Here is a 23,772-nt window from a genome sequence, read left to right on the forward strand (position 1 = left end):
AGTCAGGCATGCCTTGATGGCACTTCCCTCCTCCACCACTTTCATTAGTGGCTTATTTGTGCAATCCTGGGCTAGAAACGATCTCATTTACCTCCAGGCCTCTCGACTGGAATTCTTCGTTTTGAATGACATCGTCATGAGTTTCGCACGAGCCCTCCTTTTACAGCTCGGCCTTCATCGCTGGAACATGTCAAAGTATTTCCACGATCAGCTCTCGCATATGAGGACCTGAACATTATTGGGCTATCATAACTGGACAGGAAAAGTCCAGGAGGAGAGCAGTTATCTTGGGATGGGTGAAGCCAGTCTCTGTGGCTTCGCTGTTTCCGATCATGGGCTCAGCTGTTCCCCTGAACGCATGCACATAAACCCACACCCTAAGGAGAAAAGGTGTGATTTTTAAATCCGAGGCAACCAAAATATGAGAACGAATTCCAGAGGGGTTGCCATGTTGGTCTGTGGATGCAGGAATTATAAAGGAGTCTTGTGGTTGCGGTAGAAGGTTTTGTGAAGAGATGAAGTGGACTGCAGAAAACTTCCACCTCAGGAGTATATATTCATTTTTATGATGGTGTGAGATTCTCTTTTTTTTTAAAAAAAATGGAGATGTTAATCCCATTTCAGATCACTGTGCACAGAATGAAAAATGGCCACTTAGGGACTAGAAGCATGTAATTTTTTTTAAAAAAATAAAAAAATAGAGGGCCAGAATTTTCAGAGTCTGATGGATGTGCACTGTACACAGTGCAAGAAGATGGATTGTATGTTTTGTGGAGGCAAAGCAGGAAATGCCATCTGGATTTGGGCTGAGCGCAGATATATATGTGTGGCGGGGAGCTCTTTTCTGCAGGCTTTGCATGTGCGTACTGTATGTGTGTGTACATCTGTCTGTGGCTTCTTGTCTCTAGACTCTCCTGTTGTATCTGTCATGTTTGAACCAACACTCACACAAACACACAAGACCTTACACCATACGTAGCCTCCGCTCTGCCCTTCTGAGAGGTATTTATGCTCGTGGGGTGGGGTGGAGGGTGGAACAGCCACACGACAGGGGTGCATTGTGGACTGAATTTTTGTATGTGGCTTCTAGAACATTTCTGTGGGTTGTAGCTATGGTGTGGGGAAGTCACAATTTGAAGGGGCTGCTAAATTTGTGTTTGTTCATATGACTCTGGGAGAGGGGAGTAAAGAATGGGGGAGACGTGTTGCGTATTGCCCCCCAGAATACTCTTTTGAAGTGTGGAGGAGAATCTGATGCGTGTGGTTGATGGTTGATGCTGGCTCTCGGTGGTATCCAAGATTCTCAAAGGGACGAACTGATCTGCTGTCGAAAGGGCTGTAATCTTGAGCGTGGCTTTTCAGAGCGGAAATCATAATAGCCACTTAAATATATACGTTCAGAGTGACAGCATGGCTTAACGATATTGGATCAGTAATTCTTACAACAGTCCTGTGAAGTCAAAACGGAGTTTTGTTCTGCCCTGTGGACCCTCTGCAAGGCATCAGGTGGAGGGGAGGGAGGCTGTTTGACAGGCATGGGATAACTGGATTTGTGCAAAATATTTTCTAAAGGGGATAGATAAAGATGGGTAGCCAATGTTAGTTTGTCTGTAGCAGTAGAAAAGAGCAAGAGTCCAGTAGCAACTATATGATTAACAAAATTTGTGGTAGGGTGTGAGCTTTCGTGAATCGTAAGTTCCTCAGTGAAGTGAGCTGTGGCTCACGAAAGCTCATACCCTATCACAAATGTTGTTAATCATATAGTTGCTACTGGACTCTTGCTCTTTTCTAAAGGGGGCACATCTTGATAAAGATGTGTGTGGGGGGGACTTCAGTCATTCTGCTCTGCTTGAAAGATGACAGCTAGTTGGGACTTCAGTGTATCCAAAGTGGGGCAGCACTTGACAGGCTTAGAGGAAATACGCTGGTGAGCGCAAAGCTCTCGTCCTCGATTTTATAAGGACATGTGCTTCAGACGAGTTGGGTCAGCTGGGGAAACTGTAGATCTGAGAAGACACGTGGTGTGTGTTGTCCATCAATTGCCGTGTCTTGGAGACCTCGGCAGCTCTTTCACCAGGCTGGCTGGGCCTCGTTGGAAAGTCAAAGAGGGGTGTGCACTTAGCTGTCCTAGCTAGCTGAAATTGCAAGTTATGTTTTCACTTATATAACAGACATCTGTCTCAGGAAGGCACCTGCTTTGCGCTTTGGCATTGTGGAGACGCATTTCCCTTTGGTCGATCAATCGTGAAAAGACTGGAGAGGGCTAGCTGACTGAAAATATTTTTCTCAGTTGACAGTTTTTTAAAAAAATATTAACGTATAAAACGACTAAGAGTGCAAAAGCTACACGCCGCACATGGCATTCGCATAATTGTAAATACCCTAAATGAAACAATATCCAGATTAAAACACATTTTCAGAAAGTTAATGAAAGAAGTCCTGCTCAACAAGAACGTTTTAAGTGTTTCTTATCATTGAACTGTTGAAATTTCAGTAAGTTTAGTCATTACATCTGGAACCCAAGATTTAACTAACCATTCCCAGATGCCTGGTAAACAACATGGACGCTTAAACTTGGCTACTAACATTCTGACAGATTCCTGGTCCATTTAAAATACAATTATCAATCTGCCTTAAAGTCTGTTGAGCGGTTCAGACAGAGTTTGATTGTGTCTCACATGCTTTATCAAAGGATTTAGTAGGTCAAACCACCTTGCGGCAAACCCGTCGTCGGCCAGCCCCTTTGAGCTTCTGTGATGCCACGGAGTGTTCACAAAAATTCAAGATTCATTGCCTTGCTGGTCCAATTTTAAAGGACTTTGCCTACTTTGTCCTTTCCAAAGAAATTATTCATCCTTTAAAAACACATATGCACACATGACAAGGAAGTCTGTACCATGCTTCCCCCACCCCATACTTGTCTCCACAAGGGGGGGGGCAGGAGGTGTTGGGAACCTGGACTCCCTGCCCATAATGTAGCCTGGAGCTTGGCGCCTCATGAGTCGATGAACTGCAACCGTGTGCCTGTTTTTGTACTGCAGAACTGCAGCTGTTCTGGTCGCTGATATCTCTTTCATTTAGTTTGCTGTCTTACTTCTGAGCTTGAGCAGTGGAGGGCATGTGGCATAGCGGGCACAGACATTACTGCTCTAACCTGACCCGACCTCCCCGTTCTTCCTGGGGCTTCCTTCCTGTTTCTAATCCCATCGGAAAGGTTACCTCAGAGGTCGGTCCAAGCAGAAAGTTCTCTTTTGCAATCCAATTAACCGGAATGCCAGAGCCAGGAGATGAGGGAAGGAAGGACAGAGAATAGGCAGCTTGGGGGTGAGGCTGTGTTGTGTGGCAGAGGTGCACTGTCTTGTGTGATTTAGATCTAGAGGAGTTAGCCATGTTAGTCTGCAGTTGCAAAATAATAAAAAGTCTACTAGCACCTCTAAGACTAACCAACTTTATTGAGGCATAAGCTTTCGAGAACCTCAGCTCTCTTCATCAGGTGCATCTGACGAAGAGAGCTATGGTTCTCGAAAGCTTATGCCTCAATAAAATTGATTAGTCTTAAAGGTGCTACGGGATTTTTTACTGTTGTGGTGGTTTAGAGGCACACCTGCAGTGGAGTGGCTGCCCCGTGATGTGGTGTCGGCTCCTGCTTTCCCAAGCCTTAGTGAGACTCTGTGCCTGTTCTGCAAAGCTCACTGTGGCAAAGGTGTGGCCCAAGCTGTGCTTTTGAGCTTCTCCTGCACAGACCATCTCCCCAGTAGGAAGGGCTCCTCTGTCTCCCCCTCCTTTCTCATTTGAATCCTTACCCTGGAGCTGGTGTCTCCCCCCCCCAGCCCCCCACTCACTCCTAAAGCCTCGCTGTATACAAAGGCAGGACACGCACTCCACCTTGTGGCTTCTCTGGATGGCTGCAGCCCTCGGCTGAATTTCATGTCCAGGACCCAGGAGTTCTGCCCCTCCCCACCCCCACCCCAGGCAGGCGAAGGGTTTGCACGCTGAAGCCCTCTTAGGTGAATCATCTCCCTCCCTCCACCCGCCCCCACCCCCCGCCGCCCCAAGAACCCAGGAGTCCGAGGACCCATTTGGAAATCCGTTCCGTTTCGCTGCGGCTGGCTCCCCAACCGCCTTCGTTCCAGAGAGCCCAGGCAAGCTCTGCTGTCTCCCAATGCATCCTTTTCCGTTCCAGAGACACCCCCCCCAACCCGGCATCCCCTCCCTGACCCTCCCTCTGCCGGAAGCCCGGATGCCTCCCTCTCTCCCCCTTGCTGCTTTCCCTGGAATGGGGGGGGGACTCTTTGCAGGGGAAGGATGCTGGGGGGGGATGGAGGGGACCCATAGCTTCCTCCCCCACCTCCCGAGCGTGGCGTGGAGCAGCTGCCCTCCTCCTGGGGGGGGGGCTGGCATCCAGTCCAGCCAAGCGTGGGGGCGGCACTGCAGAGGAGAGCAGGGAGCCCAGGCTGGGGGGGGGGGAGCCGAATTGCTGCTGGCCTCCCTTGCTGGCGCCTCTCTTTGCAGAGGAAAAAGGCTTTCCTCCTCTTCCAGGACAAAATCACCCCCTGTCTGGGTTTGCAAACAACGGGGGTACCCCCTGTCCAGGCTGGGGGGAGCCGCTCTGGTCCCCCTTCTGCATCTGGTCTGTTGGGCTGCATCTGGACCCTGGACCCGGTCCCCTGTGAAGCCAAGGGGAAGAGGCGGGGGGGGCACCGATCTCCCTCCCTCGCTGGAAATTTCCCATTCCACCTGTTCCCCCCTCCCTCTCCCTCCCTCCGTTCCCTCCCTCCCTCTCTTTTCTATTGAATTCTTTCTGGCCCATTGAACAGGGAGAGGAGAGATTTGTTTGGTTCCCGTGCCTCTGCCGGTCCGTCCACCTGCTGGGGTCCAGGATGGAGGCGAGCAGGCCGGTTGCGGAGGAGGAGGAGGGCTAGCCACCCCAGGCGGCACGGCTGGCTTCCTGCCCCTCTGCCCCTGCTCTGCCCTGGGCCGGGCATCTGTGCTCCAGCAGAAGAAGGGACGGAGCAGAGAGGCCGGGGAGCCCCCAGCCCAGCCCAGCCTCAGGCCCCCCTGCAACTGAGCACCGTTGGCGGACCTTTTTGCCCCTGGAGCAGAACTCGCACCGGCCCCCCGGGGGATCATGTTCGTGTCGGTGTGGTATGCCAAGAAAATGGGCCGGCGCTTCATTAGCAATGTTCGCAAGGCTAAGAAAGAGAGGCGCCTGCTCACGGTAGGGGGGGCACCACTCTAATGTGTGGGGGGACGGAAGGGGGGACCTTGGGCGCTGGTGCGTTTTTTCTTGGGTTGGGGTGCAGGGAAGGAATAATCCTCCCCCCTCTGTAGCTTTGAATACTGGAAAGTGATATTTAGAAAAAAGATGGATGGGGGGGGCTGCATTTGGGGCATTTGAGCTGGACAGCACAGGGGGAAGGACGATCGGGCGTTTGTGGAGGGGGGGAAGGAGGACCGGGAGGCAAGAAGGGGTCAGAGGGGACGTCAGAGATAAGCGACGGGGGACTTCTAGATTCCCCACAGGGCTTGGGGTGTATCTGTGGGAAGGATGGAGGGGTCACAAGGGTGGAAAGGCTTCAGGCACTCTGAGAGCGCTCAGATAGCTGAGTTGAAAGGTGGGGGGAAGCAGCCCGGACTCCTGGGTTCTTTGGGGAGGGGTTGTGCCCAGGAGTCAAGAAGGGTCGTTTAGGTTTGTGGTGGTAAACAAACAGGCTTTGATGGTGGCAGTTCTGGAGTGGGGGGAGAGGAAATCAGCCAGCCACAGGCGCTTCCTCCTGTCGGGCCCCCCTGGGCCCCCCAGCCCTGACTCCTACCCTGGGCTCTGACCCAGAAAAGCCATTATCTGGAATATCTTCCCACACCAGCCCCCCCCCTAGCAAAATAAAACTGCAGGAGGGGGTGGAGGGTGGGGGGGAGGTATTGTCAGAGCCATGGGGGAGTCTGGGTCAAGGGCAAGTTGACCAGGGTTGGGATCTAGGTGTGCTGAGCCATGATGGGGGGCGGGGCTTGGCTTGAGGAGATCCCTGGGGGGGAGGGGGGTTGAGATCTTACCTGGGGCCAGGGCGTGGAGGGGAACAGAAGCTCTGGGGTTGGGTCCGGCCTGTGGTCCCCAAGGGGCTAGAATATGGGGTATGGGGGTCGTCTACTCTTAAGGTGCATGTCTGTTAATGGACCCAAAACGATTGACGGGGTGGGGGTGGGTGGGTTAGGGGTGGAGGGGAAGGGGGGCTTGCGGTGGGATTTGAGGTGATCAAGAGGGCTGAGTTTTTGGTGGGGGGGCTCCGGGCATTCACGGGCTGCAGTTCTGGGAATCCAAGAAGCGACTTTGGGGGGGGGGAGGGCTGTTGTGGGCCCCAAGTGAGGCCCCTGCTCCCCGCTGGATCCCCTCGCAGTGTGTGAATGGAGCAGCCTGTGTGTTGGGGGAGCGGGGGGGGGGGCAAGTGCGTCAGCTTCGGAGCCAGATGGCGTCAGTGTTTATACTGTACATTTTCCTGCATTATGAATGGAGCGCGAGGGGCCTCCGTGAGTCGGGTTCCTAAATAGTATTTCTTTTTAAGTGGGATGGGGGAGGAAGAGGGAAAAGGGGCTCCTGCCCCCCCTTTGCTTTAAAGTAGCAACTGTAAAATTTTGCATGATTGCACAAATGAAACTGGGCCAGGATCGGCTTGCTGTGTGGGCCTCCTGCTCAGCTCTTCGCCCCAGACTGCTCCATGGGTCTGCGGTGGTCAGGCATTCCCCAGCCCCCCTTCGCTGGGGGAGTTTGTGAGCGGCCAGAGCCGGACCCCCCCCCCCTGCCCGGGCCGCTGGCAGAGTTGCAGCGGCCTTGCTCCTGATGGGACAGGCCTGGCCCCTTCCCCGTCTTTGCTGCTTTGGCTCTGGATCCCGGAGGAGAGGAAGGGCCTAGAATTTGCATTCGCAGCTCTTCCCTCTCCCTGGCTGGGGAGCGGCCACCAATGCAGCTGCCGCACTGTGTGCCCCCCTGTCCTTCAAGCAGGCCTTTTGCCTGCCAGCCCCGGCTCCTCCCCGGGTCTCCCTGTGGCTGTTGCAAAGGAGCTGGGGCTAATAGTTGCCAAGGCCTTTGGAGGCTGCAGGGGAGAGCCACTTCCCTTTCCACCCAGGATCTCCTTGCCTGGGTTCGGAGCCCTTGTGGCTTCAGGCAGGCTTCTTCTCTCGGAGGGGGTGCTCACAAAAGCAGAAAACCCTCAAGGTGTCTTTTGGGTGCTTAATCCCGGAGGAACTGCTGCTCCCGACATCCGATGTTAATCTTCACCCGGGGAATTGTTCGGCTTCTCTGTTCTGGCCGGTGGGTCGTCCCGATCTGGGCTAGCCCTTCAGATTGCATGTCCTGTGATGAAATACTCGTTCAACCCTCTGCAAGTAGAAAGCTAGCGCATCAGGGCACGGGATCCTAAAACCAGCCACCTTCTAGAGGCAGGAATAGCCCTGAAGCTGCTCCGTCCTGACCCGTGCTGAGGTGGCGGCCTCGGCTGCAGCCGCACTGACCTGAAAGTGGCTGCTTGTGCCGTGTTCTGGGGCAGAAAAGTGGCGTTTCAGCAGGCAGGTCTTTGGAAGGCTTTCTTCCCCAACTACCATCTGGGGGCGGGTGGGGGGGGGGAAATCAGCCCAAAGCCTGGCAGTGCAGACATTTTTTAAAAATTTTATTAATGAAATGGAACTGGTCGTGTCTTTGAAACAGAACACGGCAGCCTCATTAGCAGCTGTAAATAATTCATGCCAGCCCTCTGTTGGAGCCCGGGGGATTGACTGCCAGCCCACCCCCAGCCTCCTCCCCCCCTGCCCTGCCCCGCTGTTCTCATCTGCTGAGGAAAGTGGGTTGCGGGTGGGAAGCCTTTTAAAAATCAGTCCCCGGGCCAGGGAGAACTTCTCCAGGACTTTGAAGCGGGAAGGGGGGGGGAAATAGGCAGGCTGCCCCCTCGGTTTCCAGAGTTGGTGGCATAAGGTGGAATTTGGGCCTCAGCTCAGCCCCCAAAACACACTCTCCTGTCCCCTAATTTTTTCTCCAATATCAATTGAATTCAAAGATGATGGATGACAGGGCAGGGCCAGGCTCAGGGGTTCAGCCTCTGCTTGGCACGCGGAAGGTCCTAGGTTCAATCCCTGGCATCTCCAGGTGAAAGGACCAAGCAGGAGATGATGTGAAAGAGCCACAGCCGGTGCTGAGTAGACAAGATTGGCCTTGATAGACCGCCTGTCTGATTTGGTACAAGGCAGCTTCATGCGTGTGTCGTGGAGTAACAGCAGATGATCTAAAAAAGCAGGGGTGTGCGCACTTCCACAGTTTCTTCACCAGGTACGGAGGGGATTCCTCCCACCTACCCCCTTCAGTATCAGCCGGATTAATATTAATTCCTGGATTCAGGGTAGTAAAAAGTTCAGTAGCACTTTTAAGACTAACCAACTTTACTGAGGCATAAGCTTTTGAGAACCACAGCTCTCTTCGTCAGATGCATTGTCAAAGCTATGGTTCTCAAAAGGTGACGATGCATCTGATGAAGAGAGCTCTGGTTCTTGAAAGCTTATGCCTCAGTAAAGTTGGTTTGTCTTAAAAGTGCTACTGGACTTTTTACTATTTTGCAACTACAGACTAACATGGCTAACTCCTCTGGATTCAGGGTGTAACCTTAATGTGAATTCTCCACATCTGGCTTTTTTGAGCTGTTGAAATTAAAGCACTGAATTCCAAGTGTTGCCCAGTAAATGTTCACAAACCATGTAACGTGTCCTGTCAAGGGGTCATTCTCATTGAGGTGATGAACCTGTGTCTGGGCTATACTACTATACCACTACTACTACTGTGCCTGGGCTATATCACTGCCAGTTGCAGGTTAGGGCACGCTTCCCCTTACACAGAAAGCTAGCATGAAAGGGAGAAGCCATCCTTCACCTTGACTTGTTTCTTCACTGTGCGCATGGTTATTTTTCTCTGGGGAGCATTCAGTCCTGTTGGACTAGTTGTCACTTGAAGTGGTACAGTCCAGCCTCCAGTGTGCCACCATAGCCATAATGCATGGTAGGGCCTCTGTGCACAGTTGTGTAATCGCAATGCACAAGTGTATTGTGTGTGTATTGCTTAGTGCTGGCCTCTTGCCTCGTGTCTAGTTTTGGCCTCTGGTCTTGGTGTCCTTTCCAGTATAGCATCAGCTCTGTGTTTGTGCGCGTGGTGTTCGTGATGTGTTTTCTTGAGATACAATTCACACCATTTTGGAAGGTTACCAGTGCCATTGCGTGAGTTTGGGTGTTCTAACCCTATTTGTGGCTGTCCATGTACAAGTGATGTTATTGTGTGCCTGTTGTGTCGTAAGCACCAAGTGTGTTGCATTTCCTGGGGCAGAATGTGTATTGCTGGTGCAGCGAACGTAGTTTTGGTGTGGTGTGAGCAGCAGGTCCGCTTTGCAGACAGTATTTGGGGTGTGGTGTTTATGTTGTGTAGTGTGGTCATTGTGTTTGTGGTCTGGGGGGGGTGTCCCTTGTTGGATGTTGTGGGCGCCTGCTGTTCAGATGCACGCCACGTGAGCCAGGGGTATGCGGGTTTTCTGTGTGTGTTTATGTGGACTGTGGGCCTGAGTAGATGTGGGCTCACCTCATCCTGCATTTACACAAACACGCACACACGCACACAGAGGCATGTTCCCCACCAAGACGGTTTGAACACAAGGGTGCTCAGTGTTTGAGCTGCACATAGGCAGCCTCTGTGCTGTTCTGCCCCTAGAAAGCTTAAATTCTGAAGTTTACGTATGTGACGAAGATGAAGTCAGTGTGCATCTAAATGTTCGTTAGGCGTAATTCTGTTTCAGCTGGCTATGGGGAGGTGCTGTGCGTGGTGTTCTGCAGTCCAGTTCAGCTCCTTAGCTGGCTTCTGAGATTTCAGCCGGCACTGCCAATGCATTTGAAGCCGCGTCTTCAGGACTAGAATCTTGTTCCATTTTTTGTTTTTAAGAAAACAAAGAGATTTGTTAGATTCCTTGCTTGTGGAATACGCTCATTCCTTTCAATAAAAGGAAACTGAAGATATGTAGACTCACTGCACAAATGGCATGTGTATGCAGAGCCGGGACAGATAGTTGGCTCTCAAAATGCGCGCGTGTCAGGTACCTGCACTCTTGTGTACTGCTGAATGCGTGCATCTCCCTGCAGCCCAGCCCTGGCTTCTCTCGCAGGCGTGCAGGGGCAGCATGAAGGCTGCGAGACAGAAACATGCAGAGAGCATCTAACGTGGCACGCAAATGTGTGCCTCCATAGCTTCCACAGACTTGCTCCCACACAGTCCCCTCCGCCTCCCCCTCCCACCCACTCGCAGCTGCCAACCTGGCAGAGCCCAGAGCATGCCAATCTTCCCCCAGCTCTGCTCCTGAAATGCCACAGACCCCAGGAGAGCCCTGTCCCCCCAATTTGGGAGACCTCTCTTCCCAGCGGGACCTTGGTGCCGTGTACCCCAGAGAGTGCCTGCCACTTGGCCACTGCAGCCTTCTCCCACTGCTCCGCTCAGAGGGCTTACTGGCACCCACGCACCCCTCTGCCCTCCCTCTTCTCCACTAGGCCTCACTCTCTTCTCTCAGCCAAGAATTAAATACTTCTGCCTGGTTTCTGAGAAGTGGGTGTCAGCCCGCTGACAGCCTGGATGCTGGGGTCCCCTTGACATGGAGGGTGATAGATTTGGGCTTGGGGAAGCAGTTGGGCACCTGAACTCCCAGGTTCTTTGAGAAGGGGGCAGCCAGGATTCCCGACTGCTTCGGCAAGAGGTTCAGGCCCTCTTGGGTTAGGCAGAAGGAGGCTGGGGTGGGGGTGGGTGGGAGGGGACTGAAGGCTAAAATTCCACTCATGGATAGTCCCTGTTGGAAGAAGAATTGAGTTTCTCCCTTGCTGTGAGGGGGCCGAGGTGGAGAGGTACATTACGTATGCGCATTTCCCAGGGTTCCTTGCTTCCCCTTTGCCTGAACATTGTGGTCATAAAAATTTGAAGAGGCGAAGATTAAAATGTACCAGGGAAGCCCAGTGCCAAGGAAGCATGGTGGAAGGCTTGGCGAGCAGCCAGAAAGCCAAGCTGGCGAGGGGCATTTGTGGAGGGGGCGTTGTGGGGTGTGGAGGGAGTCCAGCTGCAGCAGAGGAGACGGAGTTTGGGGCAGGCAGCAAGACTTGGCCCTCTGCGGATGTTCCCTCTCCCTCCTGCCTTGCGCCTGCCCTCGTCGTCGTTGTCTTTGACACACGGGGAGACACGTGGGGAGAGTTAATATTCCAGGCTTGTGCAGCAGATGGGGACCCACGGGAGGAGCAGCATAAAAATAAAACATGGTGGGGCGGGCGCTGTGTTCAGAAGCCGGCAAGCGTTGCCTGTTTCCAAACGGGATCTCGAGGTCTGACCCTACAAGGAAAGTTTGGGGCCTGCAAAAAACCCCAGCCCTTCACTTGCCCTTCAGAACTCTGTTTTAGGTAGTTTTCTGAATAAAGCATTCATTTAGACATAAAAAATAATCAAAAAGATCAAAAAGAGTCCAGTAGCACCTTTAAGACTAACCAACTTTATTGTGGCATGAGCTTTCGAGAATCACAGTTCTCTTGGTCAGATGCGTGGAGGGCAAGAAGAAACTGGTCAGATATATAGGTGGAGAGGGGAGGGCGGAGTAGATGCAAACAGTAGCTTCTGATAAGGAGATCACTTTGCTTCTGTTAAAGAAGTCAGTTACTTCTGATAATGAGATAACCATTCATAGTCTCTATTCAATCCCAGCCTGACTGAGTCAAATTTACATATGAATTCCAATTCAGCAGCTTCCCGCTGGATTTTGTTTTTGAAAGGTTTCTGTTGAACTAAGGTGACCTTTAAGTCCTTGATGAAATGTCCTGGTAGATTGAAGTGTTCTCCCTCTGGTTTCTGGATGTTGCCAGAATAATCAACAAGTGTTGTGTGAATCTTAGTGACTGTTTTTTCTAAAGGACAAAGTAAGCTTCTAGTTTTCATGTGGTCTGGGGTTGGGGACATCCCATGGGGAAGGCTAAATTGAAATAGCTAATATATTTGCTCTTCCCTACGTAACATTCATGCCCCATACAAAGCTGTCCTGGCTCTTGGGGTGTGTGTGTGTGTGTGTGTGCGTGCGTGCTCAGTTTAAGATCCTGGATTGATAATGCCCCCATATGCTAAATGAAATAGGATGAAGAACCTATTTGCTTCTAAATGACTGTGTGAAATGACAGATAGTACGTGTAAGAAGTTTGGAAGAAGAGGGTGTTACACTTAAAGCAGGTTCCTAGTCCCTATGGAGGAGAGCTGATAGACTTCCCTTTTAATAACTTGTTGTCTGTCCTGAACCCTCCCCCTGGGACAAAGTAGGAGGTGAACTCAAATTAAACAGAAATAACAGTCATTTTTTAAAAGCTGCTGCAGTCCTGGAGGGAAACTCATCAACTGCTCTTAAATGGAGCTCCCTCCCCCGAAACCTGGTCTTTCCTTTTACTCATCTTTATGCGACAGAGTCAGAGATTTACACAAACATTTGGCATGTCAGGCCACACTGGAGCTTGCATTGCTCTGACGGGCAAAGGGGCTCAGCGCCTTTGCCCTTCAGAGCAATACAAACTCCAGTGTGGCCTGAAAAGCTAAATTCCCTTCAAATGTACCCCCACCCCATCTTGCCATGTTCCCTCTTTGTCATAAGGGATGTGGGCATAGTTGATATGGGAAGGCACTGGTCCACCCAGAGCATCCTGAACTATGGCGATACCCATGTTGCCACGGTAACCTTCTCCCCCGGAGGCACTGATGCTGTTTCCATGGTATTGCCGTGGTTACCGTTGTCAGGCGGATGGTGGAGGTGGGGGAATAATTTTTCTGGAAAAGAGAAAGAATAAGGGGAGGGGATAGGTTGGCTACCACTTGGACAAGAAATTGTATTTTAACACCGCTGGATCGGAGGCATACATATCCTGTAGGGAAACAAGAGGATTTATTTTTTTAATTTAATTTTTTCTCGTTTCCTTCTAAAAGCACAGTGCCCCCTACTGTTGTAGTTTGATATGGCAGTCTGCAGGTGCTGGGTTTCTTCCTTGCCAGTTTTGGGTGACCTTAATTTCACCCCGCTGATCTCTTCTACCCATCCTTAATCCGTATCTGTTGCCCCCTTTTTGCGCCCTTTCCTTGCATTCCAAGAAGGTAGACATGGGAGGATGGGGGGCTGGAGGGGCTCCCTTTCCAAGCCTGTACTTCTAAGCCAATGTCGTCGTCACTACCAGTGTCTGAGGGCATTAATTTGCCCTTCCCGAGGTCTTCGTACGAGGTTTCTTGTGCTTAAAGGATGCAAGAGTCTCTGAACACGTTCTGCTTTGGGGGTATAGGTTTGCGCTGCTTGGGTTTGCATCCTGCTGTGAGCACGGGGGCGCGATCCTCCCTCTTCCAGGAAGATCTCCTGCACAAGCCCTGCTGCATGTACAGGAGCCAAGCCAGAGCCTGTTGGTGCACCCCAAGCATTTGAGCATCCCTTTTGAAATTCACATTTCTGGCTGGACAAGAATTTATTCTGGACCTGGAGGCTCGATGTCTGTCGCACGCAGCTCATGTTAACCTTCCAGAGGTGCAGCCATCTTTTGGGTGTGGCCTCCAAGACGCAGCCAAGCGTGTGCAGGCGGCTGTGGAAGAGGACAAGCTCAACCCCCAGTGCCCAGAGGGGCTTTGACTTGCAAGGGAGGTGACTGAACGGTTATTTTGGCCTCCCTTGTGCTGGCTGGGGCCCAGCTCCACCCCGAGTATAGAAATGACATTGCTTGGAACTGGCATGCCACATAAACATTTCTTTCTCTCTTTTCCCCTAGGCCAATTCCCCACCGGTGATAGTCAACACAGATACCTTAGAAGCACCAGCTTACGTGAGTGACTTGGAAATTCAGTCCCCACCATCCTATTCGTGCCCTTCGCTGTCTTTCCTTCCTCCAAAGGTCTGCTTTCTCCTGTACTTAGCCCAACATCTTTCAAAACATTTTGCCCAGTGGCATCATTTTAATATTGTTGTTGTTATTAATGATTGATAGCATTTGTGTGGCATTTGCATTGTTCAGAGTCCTTCACATACAGTATTTTGTTTGTAGCACCAGCCCTGCCAGGTAGGTCAGTCTACGTAATGACCCCAGGATTGGAGACTGGAGCGGATGAGAGAGAGAAACTTGCCCTAGCGTGTGCCCGGCTGAGCTGTGGGCTTCCTGATTCATAGCTCAGCCTCTTGGCAAAAGAAGCTGATTCCACTTCAGACTCACCTCCCGCCCCCCTCCGGTCCTCGTTTTCACTATCTGCAGATTCGGTTGGGGCCAGAAGAAAAGGTGGGAGATATTTCCAGCCCCACATTTGCGTTTTAAGAGGAGGCCTCAGTACATATGCCAATGATGCAGGCAGCACTGGAAAAATATTTCTAATTCCTAACTACCCTGACTGGCTGCTGTTATCCCTCCCTCCTCCTAAGGAGCTCACAGCAGCTTACCTGGTTCCTTTCTCCCCCAGTGTATCCTCCTAACAGCCCTGTGAGGTAGGTGAGTCTGGAAGAGTGACGGGGCCAAGGTCATCCAGCAAGCTTCCCTGGCAGAGTGTTCCCCTGGCCTTTGCCTGATGCTGTCACCACTGCACCACCCTGGCTCTCTGTGGTGGTAAACATTGGATGCCTGGATTTGCCCAGTTTGGTTTGAACTTACCCCTTGAGTTTTCTGCCTTGTCCCCTAATGCCCCCTCCAAATTAGCCTGCCTGAAGCCTCCTTTCAGGGACCCCGCATTAACACAGCTCCCCCCCCCCTGCTCTCTGCTTTCTCTTTCTTTAGGTAAATGGAACAGAAGGTGAAATGGAATATGAGGAGATCACATTAGAACGGGTAATTCCTGTGGCAGGAATCAATGTTGGTGGATGTGGGGTGGGGGGTGAGTTTTAGCAACCGGCCCAGGGGGAGGGGGTTTCCAAGCATAGGTTATAGATCCAGAGGAGTTAGCCATGTTAGCCTGTAGTTGCAAAATAGTGAAGAGTCCAGTAGCACCTTTAAGACTAACCAACTTTATTGTAGCATAAGCTTCAAGAACCACAGCTCTCTTCGTCAGATGCATCGTCAGATGCATCATCAGCTTTCAAGAGCCACAGTTCCCTTCATCAGATGCATCTGATGAAGAAAGCTGACGATGCATCTGAGGACGTCTCAAAAGCTGGCGATGCATCTGACAAAGAGAGCTGTGGTTCTCAAAGCTTATGCTACAATAAAGTTGGTTAGTCTTAATGGTGCTACTGGACTCTTTACTATCAGGCGTAGGTTCTAACCCTGGCTTGGGGGGCGGGGGGCGGCTCTCTCTTTCAGGGTAACTCCGGCTTAGGGTTCAGTATCGCCGGGGGCACCGATAACCCCCATGTTGGGGATGACCCCAGCATCTTCATTACCAAGATCATCCCTGGAGGGGCAGCGGCACAAGACGGGCGGCTCAGGTATTGGGGCCGGGGGCTCTTTCTCCTTCGCCTTTGGGCTCTTTTTTCTCCATGTGCACGAAGAGTCCTCCCCCTTTGCTCTGGGTTTTCCACAATAGATCTGGCTTAGCCATTGCAGTTGGCTGCTCTTGTTTTGGAAGGAAGCGGCATGGGCCAGGACGGGCCGCCAGGCCTCTCTAGCCAAATCCCTCTTCTCCTGCCTGGAAACATCTTTGAAGTGGGAGGGCAGCATGCTCAGTGGTTAGAGCCCCTCCTTGGCTGACAGGAGGGCCCTGAGCTCAGTGCCTGACCCCTCTGGCTCCAAGAGCAAGTTCTGGGGAGACCTTTCTCTACGTGAGACCCTGGGGAGCACTGCCGGAGTAGGCCATGCTCACCCAGAAGCAGGTGCTGCCATGTGCAGCACTTCCCCAAGGGGCTTGAGCAAAGGTCCAGGGGTCTGTGGCCATGCAGTGCCTTGCCCTCCTCCCGCCCAGCCAATGCGACTGTAGATCCCTTCTAGCCTGAGGGCAGGAGTGAGCCTCCAGCCAGCTGCCCGGGCGTGTGCGTGTGCACCGAACAGAGGCATTTGTGGCTGTTGGGCAGTAGGACCGCTTGGCTCAGCTTGAATCCCTGTGCCTTGGCCTGGTCAGCAGAGCCATGCCATCTGCTACTAGACTGGGATTGCCAAGTTTTAGAACTGGGGCGGGCTAGAAATGCGCACACGCCTCCCAGGTCAGCAGTATCAAGCAGATCTGCATGCGGAGCCAAACTCCCGTTTCGGCCTGGCTCGTGAAGAGATGGGGAGTCTTCTTTCCCCAAAAGTAATCTTCCTGAAACAAGGGGCCCTCAAGTATTGTGAAGAGGAACTGCCAAGTGTGAAGATCCTAGGCCTCTAGGCTCGTAGCAAGGAAGCTGGTTCCAAAGATCTTTCTGCTCTGAAATTTCGGGTGCAGGGATAGGGGACACGGGCTTGCAAGGGGCCTGAGAAGCATGGCAGGGAAGAGAGTTGTTGGTACACAGGCTTGCTTGTTGCTGAGTCCCCCCTCCCTTTGCAGGGCACATTTGAGGAGGAAGGGGAGGAGGACAGGCAGCTGCAGCGGGAAGGCAGAGACCTGTGGGTTTTGCCTCTCTGCAGCCTGCACCAACCTCAGCTCAGGGTCCCTCCCCACCCCCGGCCTGGCCAGCTCCAGCATCTTCTCCCACTAAAGGTCCCCCCTTCCAATCTCTGTGTGGCCCAGGGTGAACGATAGCATCCTTTTCGTGAATGACGTGGACGTGCGGGAGGTGACGCACAGCACAGCCGTCGAGGCGCTGAAGGAGGCCGGCTCAATCGTGCGCCTCTACGTCATGCGCAGGAAGCCTCTTGCAGAGAAGATGATTGAGATCAAGCTGATCAAAGGGCCGAAAGGTGAGGGGGCCCCGGCTCTGGCGCGCTCCCCAGGAAGGAGGAACTGCACCCAGAGTAGTGTCGCTTAAAAAGATGGCTTCCTAGAGGCTGTTAACAAGGGGAGCTCAATGAAACCTCCATGTTCAGAGCAGATCGCTGGGGGCAGCCGCTGTGGAGGATTCAAACTCTTCGTGCATTTGTAGGCAATAGGGATGCTATAAGGATGCTGAGGCAGATGGACTTTTGGTCCAGCTTTTTGGGATGCTGACGTGAATTCTGACGAGACACTTCCGCCTGGAAAGGGACCCGCCCAGTGGGAGTGCCTGCCCCTTAAAGACATCACAGCCTCTGCTCGGTGCTGGTCCTGCCGTCCAGTCAGTCACTGCCTGGCTTCTCCCTCCTGCCTCACAGGTCTGGGCTTCAGCATCGCAGGTGGGGTCGGCAACCAGCATATTCCTGGTGACAACAGCATCTACGTAACCAAAATCATCGAGGGTGGTGCAGCTCACAAGGACGGGCGCTTGCAGATCGGGGACAAGATTTTGGCGGTAAGGATGGACGGAGCAGACCAGCTGGGCTCCTTGGCGTGGTGCTCCCCTTAGCGGGAGGGCGAGGGCGAGCTCACAGCTCGGAGGATACAGTTCTACACATTTGCAAGCCTTGCTCGGTTGTCGTCAGGGGCAGGAAGCGGGTATTTCTTCTTCCTGCCCTGTGCCGTTCATGGAGGCTGCAGTTAAGAGACAGGAGTCTGGGTGGTGAAGCTGCAGCCTCTTGATTTGGGTGGTGGGATATATAGGCTCTATTAAAGCTCTTCACTGATCACCAACTTTGGAGGCAAGGGAGAATTCCCACCCATCCCCAAATCATAAACTTCATTCTCATCTGTTTCTGGGCTGTAGCATGTACTACCTAGACTGTACCACATTCTACCTTCTTTGTGCAGGAACGTTGTTTTAGCAGCCGGGCTTTTTTTCAGCTGGAACACGGTGGAACGGAGTTCTGGCACCTCTTGAAAATGGTCACATGGCTGGTGGCCCCGCCCCCTGATCTCCAGACTCCTGCTGGAGCAGCATGGAGGGCAATCTAAACTCCCCTCTGTCTGGAGATCAGAGGGCGGGGCCACCAGCCATGTGGCCATTTTCACTGAGTGTGATTTAAACTTTAAAAAACTTCCCCCTTGTTCCAGCTGACCCAAAGTGACGTCATTGTGTGGTCCTGGGAGCGTGCGCACACTTTGCGCACACGCATGTGGTACCAGGGGTACTACCTCCCACCAAGAGTTGCCCGCTGTGCTGGCAACCCACTGAGTTCCACCACCTCTTTTCCCAGAAAAAAAGCCCTGTGGAAGAGTATTAAAACATGCAAGTCCTCATTTATCCCAAGGGGGGGGGGAAGAAAAAAGACCCCTGCACAAAGAATCCCTTCTAATAGGAAGAGGTTCTAGCCCCACCTAACATCATGACACGCCTATTTCCTAGGAGGAAGAGCATCACCAATGCCATCCAACGCACAAAACTGTAGACTTTGGTTCCTGGATATTCAAGTTCTCCACCCCACCCAACCCCCCAACTCAGGCCTGTTTCACACCAGCAGGACAATGGGGGGGGGGTAGAATGAACCACACAGTTTTTGGAGATAGAGGGTGCCATTTTGAGAAGCTCCCCTATGCTCCAAGTTCTCTTCAGATAGAAAACCAGTGTAGTAAGCCAAGAGAAGGGTATATAAATTTTCTCCCTCTTATGCTAGATTTCTCTTTGCATGGATTTTTTAAATGGCAAAGCTGGACTCGTCCACCTGCAGTCTCCCCCTCTGTGTGGCTTGTACAGGAAACGGGCTCCCTTGCCCTCTCTGTAATCTAGTTTTGGTTGATTACCCATATTGAAGCGCTGGGAAGACATTCCCTGGTGACCCTGCATTCTACAACATGGGGCCTGGCTCACTCACTTGAGTCACGTGCGGTTTTGGACAGCGCCCTGGTTTGTCCTCATTCTCTGTTTGTGGTTTGGGCCATGTAAGTTGGTTTATGGTGATCGTATGCATTTCGCCTTACCTCTGGTCCAAAAGGTTATGTGACAGTTTCTCCTTCTTCTTCCCCCACCCAGGTAAACAATGTGAGCTTGGAAGACGTGATGCATGAAGATGCCGTGGCTGCCCTGAAGAACACGTATGATGTGGTCTACTTGAAGGTTGCAAAGCCAACAAACGTTTATCTAAACGACTCCTATGCCCCGCCTGACATCACTTCCTGTGAGCAATTTTCGTTTTCCCTCTCCAGCCGCTGGCTGTGTGTGTTGCATTGCGTGTGTGATTGTCAACAGAGGGAGCAGTCTGGGGGCTGAAAAGAATGTGAAGGGGGGGGGGGTTCAAGCAGATGCAAGGATGTTCCTGCAGAAACACTGGCTTGTCGCCCCTGCTCTGCTCAGCCAAGTGGAAAGCCCCTCCCTCCTCTGATGGAAAAGGAAAGGCTCCCTCCAGCCACCGGAAGAGCTTCCCGTTGGGCTGAGCAGAGCTAAAATACAAGCAACTGCACCCCCGTTTCCTTCCTTTATTATTTGCTTTACAGCCTTTGCCATGATGAGCACGGCAGACTTTTGATTTGAATTTTGGCAAGTTCCGGATCTGTTTTGTTTCTTCACCTTCTTCCAAAGTTACTTTAAAAAACAAAGCACTGTTTTCTTGGCAGCGTACTCCCAGCACCTGGACAATGAAATTGGCCACCAGAGTTACCTGGGCAGTGACTATCCACAAGCCATGACCCCCACCTCGCCTCGGAGGTACTCTCCCATCCCTAAGGAGCTGATGGGAGAGGAAGATATACCCAGGTAAGCTCTGCCCCCCCCCCACACACATGTTGGCCTCCCTTCCCCCCCTCCCTTGGATGTTCCTGTCTCCCACCTCGTTGCCTCCACTCTCCCTGGTGTGGAAGACACCACAGCAGTGTCTCATTTCTCTTCATTGCCCACCCACCAGGGTCCGCCCATCATCCGTGCCACCCTCCAGTTAGATATCTCACACATCCCATGTCTGGCTCTTTCCAATGGCCCTGGAGCCCTCAAGTTCCAAATATTAGGGGCCCCCAACTTGCCCTTTGTGGTGAACGTTCAGGCTGTGACACTCTTTGGACGCGTGGGGCAGGTGTCCTTTGCTCCAGCAGCAATGGGTTAAGAGTCGGTTTCTGATTTCCGACTGACCTTTCTGCCTCTTCGCAGGGAACCCCGCCGCATCGTCATTCACCGTGGCTCAACGGGATTGGGCTTCAACATTGTTGGGGGGGAGGACGGCGAGGGAATCTTCATCTCCTTCATCTTGGCTGGGGGACCAGCCGACCTCAGTGGGGAACTCCGGAAAGGGGACCAGATCCTCTCGGTAAGAAGGGTCACCTGGTGGTTGCTTAAGGCTGGCCAGCCTGCCCCACCACTCAGGTTGAGCCACCCTGGTGTCTTTCCCTTCCCAGGTCAATGGTGTGGATCTCAGGAACGCGACGCACGAGCAGGCGGCCATTGCCCTGAAGAACGCGGGCCAGACGGTCACCATCATTGCGCAGTACAAACCTGATGGTGAGTCCTTGCCCATAAGGAGGGGTCCCAGTGGTGGAGGGGGGGAATGCTGTGTGCCTCCAGGAAGACTGAGGCCAGCCCTGCCAAGTCTGGCTGTCTGCATCCACGTGAGGGGCCATGAACGTGGAGAAGAGAGCCAGCGTGGGGAGTGTGTTGGATTATGCCTGGGCGAGACGCAAGTTCAAATAACCGCTTGCCACCAACCTCATCTTGGGCCAGTCATTCTTCCTTTCAGCCCAGTCTTCCCCGCAGGGTTGTTTTGTTTTTTTTTTTTGAAAAATTTTTATTAGGTGAGTACAGGTTACAAATAGAGTTTTTATTTAAAAACCTAAATATCAATTTCCCCCCACCCTTTCCCTCCCCCCCTTTTCTCGGACTTCCAACAGCTTTCCAACCCATATCTTATTCTATTACGTACTTATCTATTCCCTCTATATGTTATTAGCCCATATTTCCTTAATAAACTAAATAATATCCATTAAAATCAAATCTATTCAAAACTTAAACTTAGCAATAATTAAAACTTCACTTTAAATGGTAAAGATCCCTATCTCTAGTAATTCCCCCAATTAATAACTTTCAAATTGCCATAATTTCCCCTTCATGTCCCACTTTTTCTCCAAATACTCCTTCACTCTCCCCCAGTCATTGAAAAATTCTTCAGAATTCTGGTCTCTCAGCCTTCCCCGCAGGGTTGTTGAGAGGATGAAACAGAAAAAGCGAGAATAGGGTCCCGCTCCTTGACGTAATAAATACATGTGTGTCCTCATCCTACTGTCAATGTTAGGGCTTAGCTGATGCAAAAGAAAGATTAGATTTGGTGTTGAAAGAGGGGGCGGCTGGGGTTTTGTGTCTGGCATGGATGGACAGGGGAGCAGACAGGGTGGAAGGCAGCTGCCCCGGGGGGGCGGGCCTCCGGGCATGCAGGCAAGGAGGGCAAGAGATGGCCTGAGGTGGGGCTCTCTAGAGGAGTGAGGAGTAGGTGGGCTTCTGGCTAAGGGTCGCCAGAGGAGGTCCTGCTAAGAGGGACAGGAGGAGGGGTCAGCTCTGGCTCGGTGGCCACGGCACCCAAGCAGCTGCTGGGGCGGGGGGGCGGCACAGGGAGTCACAAGTGCACCACAAGGGCGCGGCTGGCCTGGCCTCTGGGAACCGGTGCAGCTGCCGTTCGGGTCAGAGCCCCAGAGCTTCGCTTGGACCTGAGCAGCCGCAGCATGAGAGGGAGGCAGTGTGAGGGGGAATTAAATACCTGGACCTGGTTGAGGGGGGGGGGGTCCTTTGTGAAAAGGCCGGTGGGGGGTGGGGGGTTCTGCGGAGTTGGCACTCGGAGAGAAGGGGATTTGTTGGTCAGTTTTCAGGTATTTAAGAGATTCACGTACCATCTCTCAGAATTAATTACCCAAGGTGGTTTCCAACAAGAATGCACAATCCCAAAACCGTAAAGCTGTAAAAATAAACAGAGATTGTAATAAATACGAGGGAAAAGGTTTAACAATCAAATCAGACAGCGTCATAAATCAGGCCTGGCTGAGAGCCGCCATTTTCAAATCAGTGCGTTCAGGCCAGCCTGACACGAATCCAAAAGCACAGTTGAACCGTTAACGCCAAGAGGAAAACACACCTTGCAAGCGGGGCAAGAACCATGGCCAGGTAAAAGCGTGCTGGGATGCAGATGTCTTACCTGAAGAGTAGTCATAGCCCCTCAGGTGGGATCCTAAATGGCCCCGTTGTGGTTGGGACAGGTTTGGGGAGCTTGGAGGTGCAGCTGAAGGCCACGGAGATGGATCGTTGGATGGGCAGGTGGAGGTCTTGTGGGGAGACCTGGATGCTGTTCGAAGAGCAGTGCACTGGGGGGGGGAGGGGGCTAGATGGTGCTGACTCTCTTCTCCGTCACCCACCCACCAACAGAGTACAGCCGCTTTGAGGCCAAGATCCATGATCTCCGCGAGCAGCTGATGAACAGCAGTCTGGGCTCAGGGACAGCATCACTGCGGAGCAACCCCAAAAGGGGGTTCTACATCCGGTGAGATCCCACTCTTCCCCCCTCCTGAGGTCGCTTTTCTGGCCTCAGGCAGCTCTTTAAATTCATCCTCCAAGCACCGTCAGAATCCACATGCCATGGACCATGTGGAGTTCATTCTGCTGGGAACAGAATCAAAGAGGGGAGGGAGGAGGGAGGTCGCAACACGTCTTTGTCCTTGAGTGTTGCTTCTCAGCCTGAGGCAGAGCTCCAAATTCAGTAGATCCATACACATGGCTGTTGTGGGTTTTCCGGGCTGTATTGCCGTGGTCTTGGCAATATTCCCACGGCAATACAGCCCGGAAAACCCACAACAGCCATCGTTCTCCGGCCGTGAAAGCCTTCGACAATAGATCCATACACAGTCCATAGGCTTGTTCCCCCCATCCACCACCCCCATCCAATTTTTTAAGGTGGAAAACATTCAGCACTGGAGTTCCTAGAAATGCCACATCTTGTTCCATGTGACCAAGAGGCAGGGACTTTTCTTCAGGCCCTCAGCTGCCTAACAGTTTTATTTATTTAATTCGTTAAAACATATTTCTTTGCCTGGCTTTCTTCTGAGTATCTCAGGACCCAGGATAGGTAACAGTGGTATAAAATCAATTTGATAAAACACACCTGAAAAAGATAAAAACATTGAAAACCAATCTAAAAATACCTTATGCCCCCCACCAGCTGAGGCTGCCCCCAAAGTTCTCCAGAACAGCTCTGTTTTGTAGCCTTACCCAAAAGCCAGGAGGATAGGAGCCCCCCCCCGACCTCTTCCGGGAAGCTGTTCCAGAGGAAGGGGCGGCCATGGAAATGACTCCAGCGTGGACTATTCGGAAACATGCCGTAGACAAAGGGGGTATCTGACAATGCATCGGACGAAGAGAGCTGTAGTTCTCAAAAGCTTATGCTAAAATAAAGTTGGTTAGTCTTGGAAGTGCTACTGGACTCTTTACTATTTTGCAACTACAGACTCACATGGCAAACTCCTCTGGACACAGGACGCAGCAGTTCACAGTAGTGAAGTCTATGAACCCTGTCTCTTTAGCGGAGTAGGCCAAACAGAAGGTGCAGGGAGAAGCAGCCCTTCTGGCAGGGGAGCTGCAGGCAGGTCAGGAAGAGCTCCCCCCTCCCCCACCCCGGACTGTTGCACCAGGTAGCCCACTGATGCGCCCCCCCCCCAAACTATCGTACCGCTTGAGGGCTGCAGAGATCAGAGCAGAGGGGCCCCTTTCACGCTACATACCTGCTTCCAGAACATCGCAAAGTGCAGCACAAAAACCGCGGAAGATCGCGTCTTCTCGCAAGAGTTTTGCGCGATGTCACGCAAAACTCGCATGACGTCGTGCAAAACTCTCGTGAGAAGACGCGATCTTCCGT

At 52.3% G+C, this 23,772-nt stretch overlaps 1 protein-coding gene across 1 annotated transcript in view; it reads left to right on the top strand.

The window, feature by feature from the left end:
* The window catches only part of DLG4 (discs large MAGUK scaffold protein 4), a 45,818-nt gene that overhangs the window by 15,647 nt on the left and 6,399 nt on the right, over positions 1–23,772 (top strand). Inside the window, exons 3-12 of the mRNA XM_054995150.1 lie at positions 13,825–13,878; positions 14,815–14,865; positions 15,337–15,461; positions 16,679–16,848; positions 17,239–17,375; positions 18,930–19,074; positions 19,511–19,649; positions 20,037–20,193; positions 20,282–20,384; positions 22,290–22,404. Of these exons, the coding sequence (XP_054851125.1) occupies positions 14,836–14,865; positions 15,337–15,461; positions 16,679–16,848; positions 17,239–17,375; positions 18,930–19,074; positions 19,511–19,649; positions 20,037–20,193; positions 20,282–20,384; positions 22,290–22,404 (1,121 nt within the window). The 5' untranslated portion in view covers positions 13,825–13,878; positions 14,815–14,835. The remainder of the gene's footprint in view (positions 1–13,824; positions 13,879–14,814; positions 14,866–15,336; positions 15,462–16,678; positions 16,849–17,238; positions 17,376–18,929; positions 19,075–19,510; positions 19,650–20,036; positions 20,194–20,281; positions 20,385–22,289; positions 22,405–23,772) is intronic.

This window comes from Eublepharis macularius, chromosome 12 (assembly GCF_028583425.1).
Source record: "Eublepharis macularius isolate TG4126 chromosome 12, MPM_Emac_v1.0, whole genome shotgun sequence".
NCBI lineage: Eukaryota > Metazoa > Chordata > Lepidosauria > Squamata > Eublepharidae > Eublepharis > Eublepharis macularius.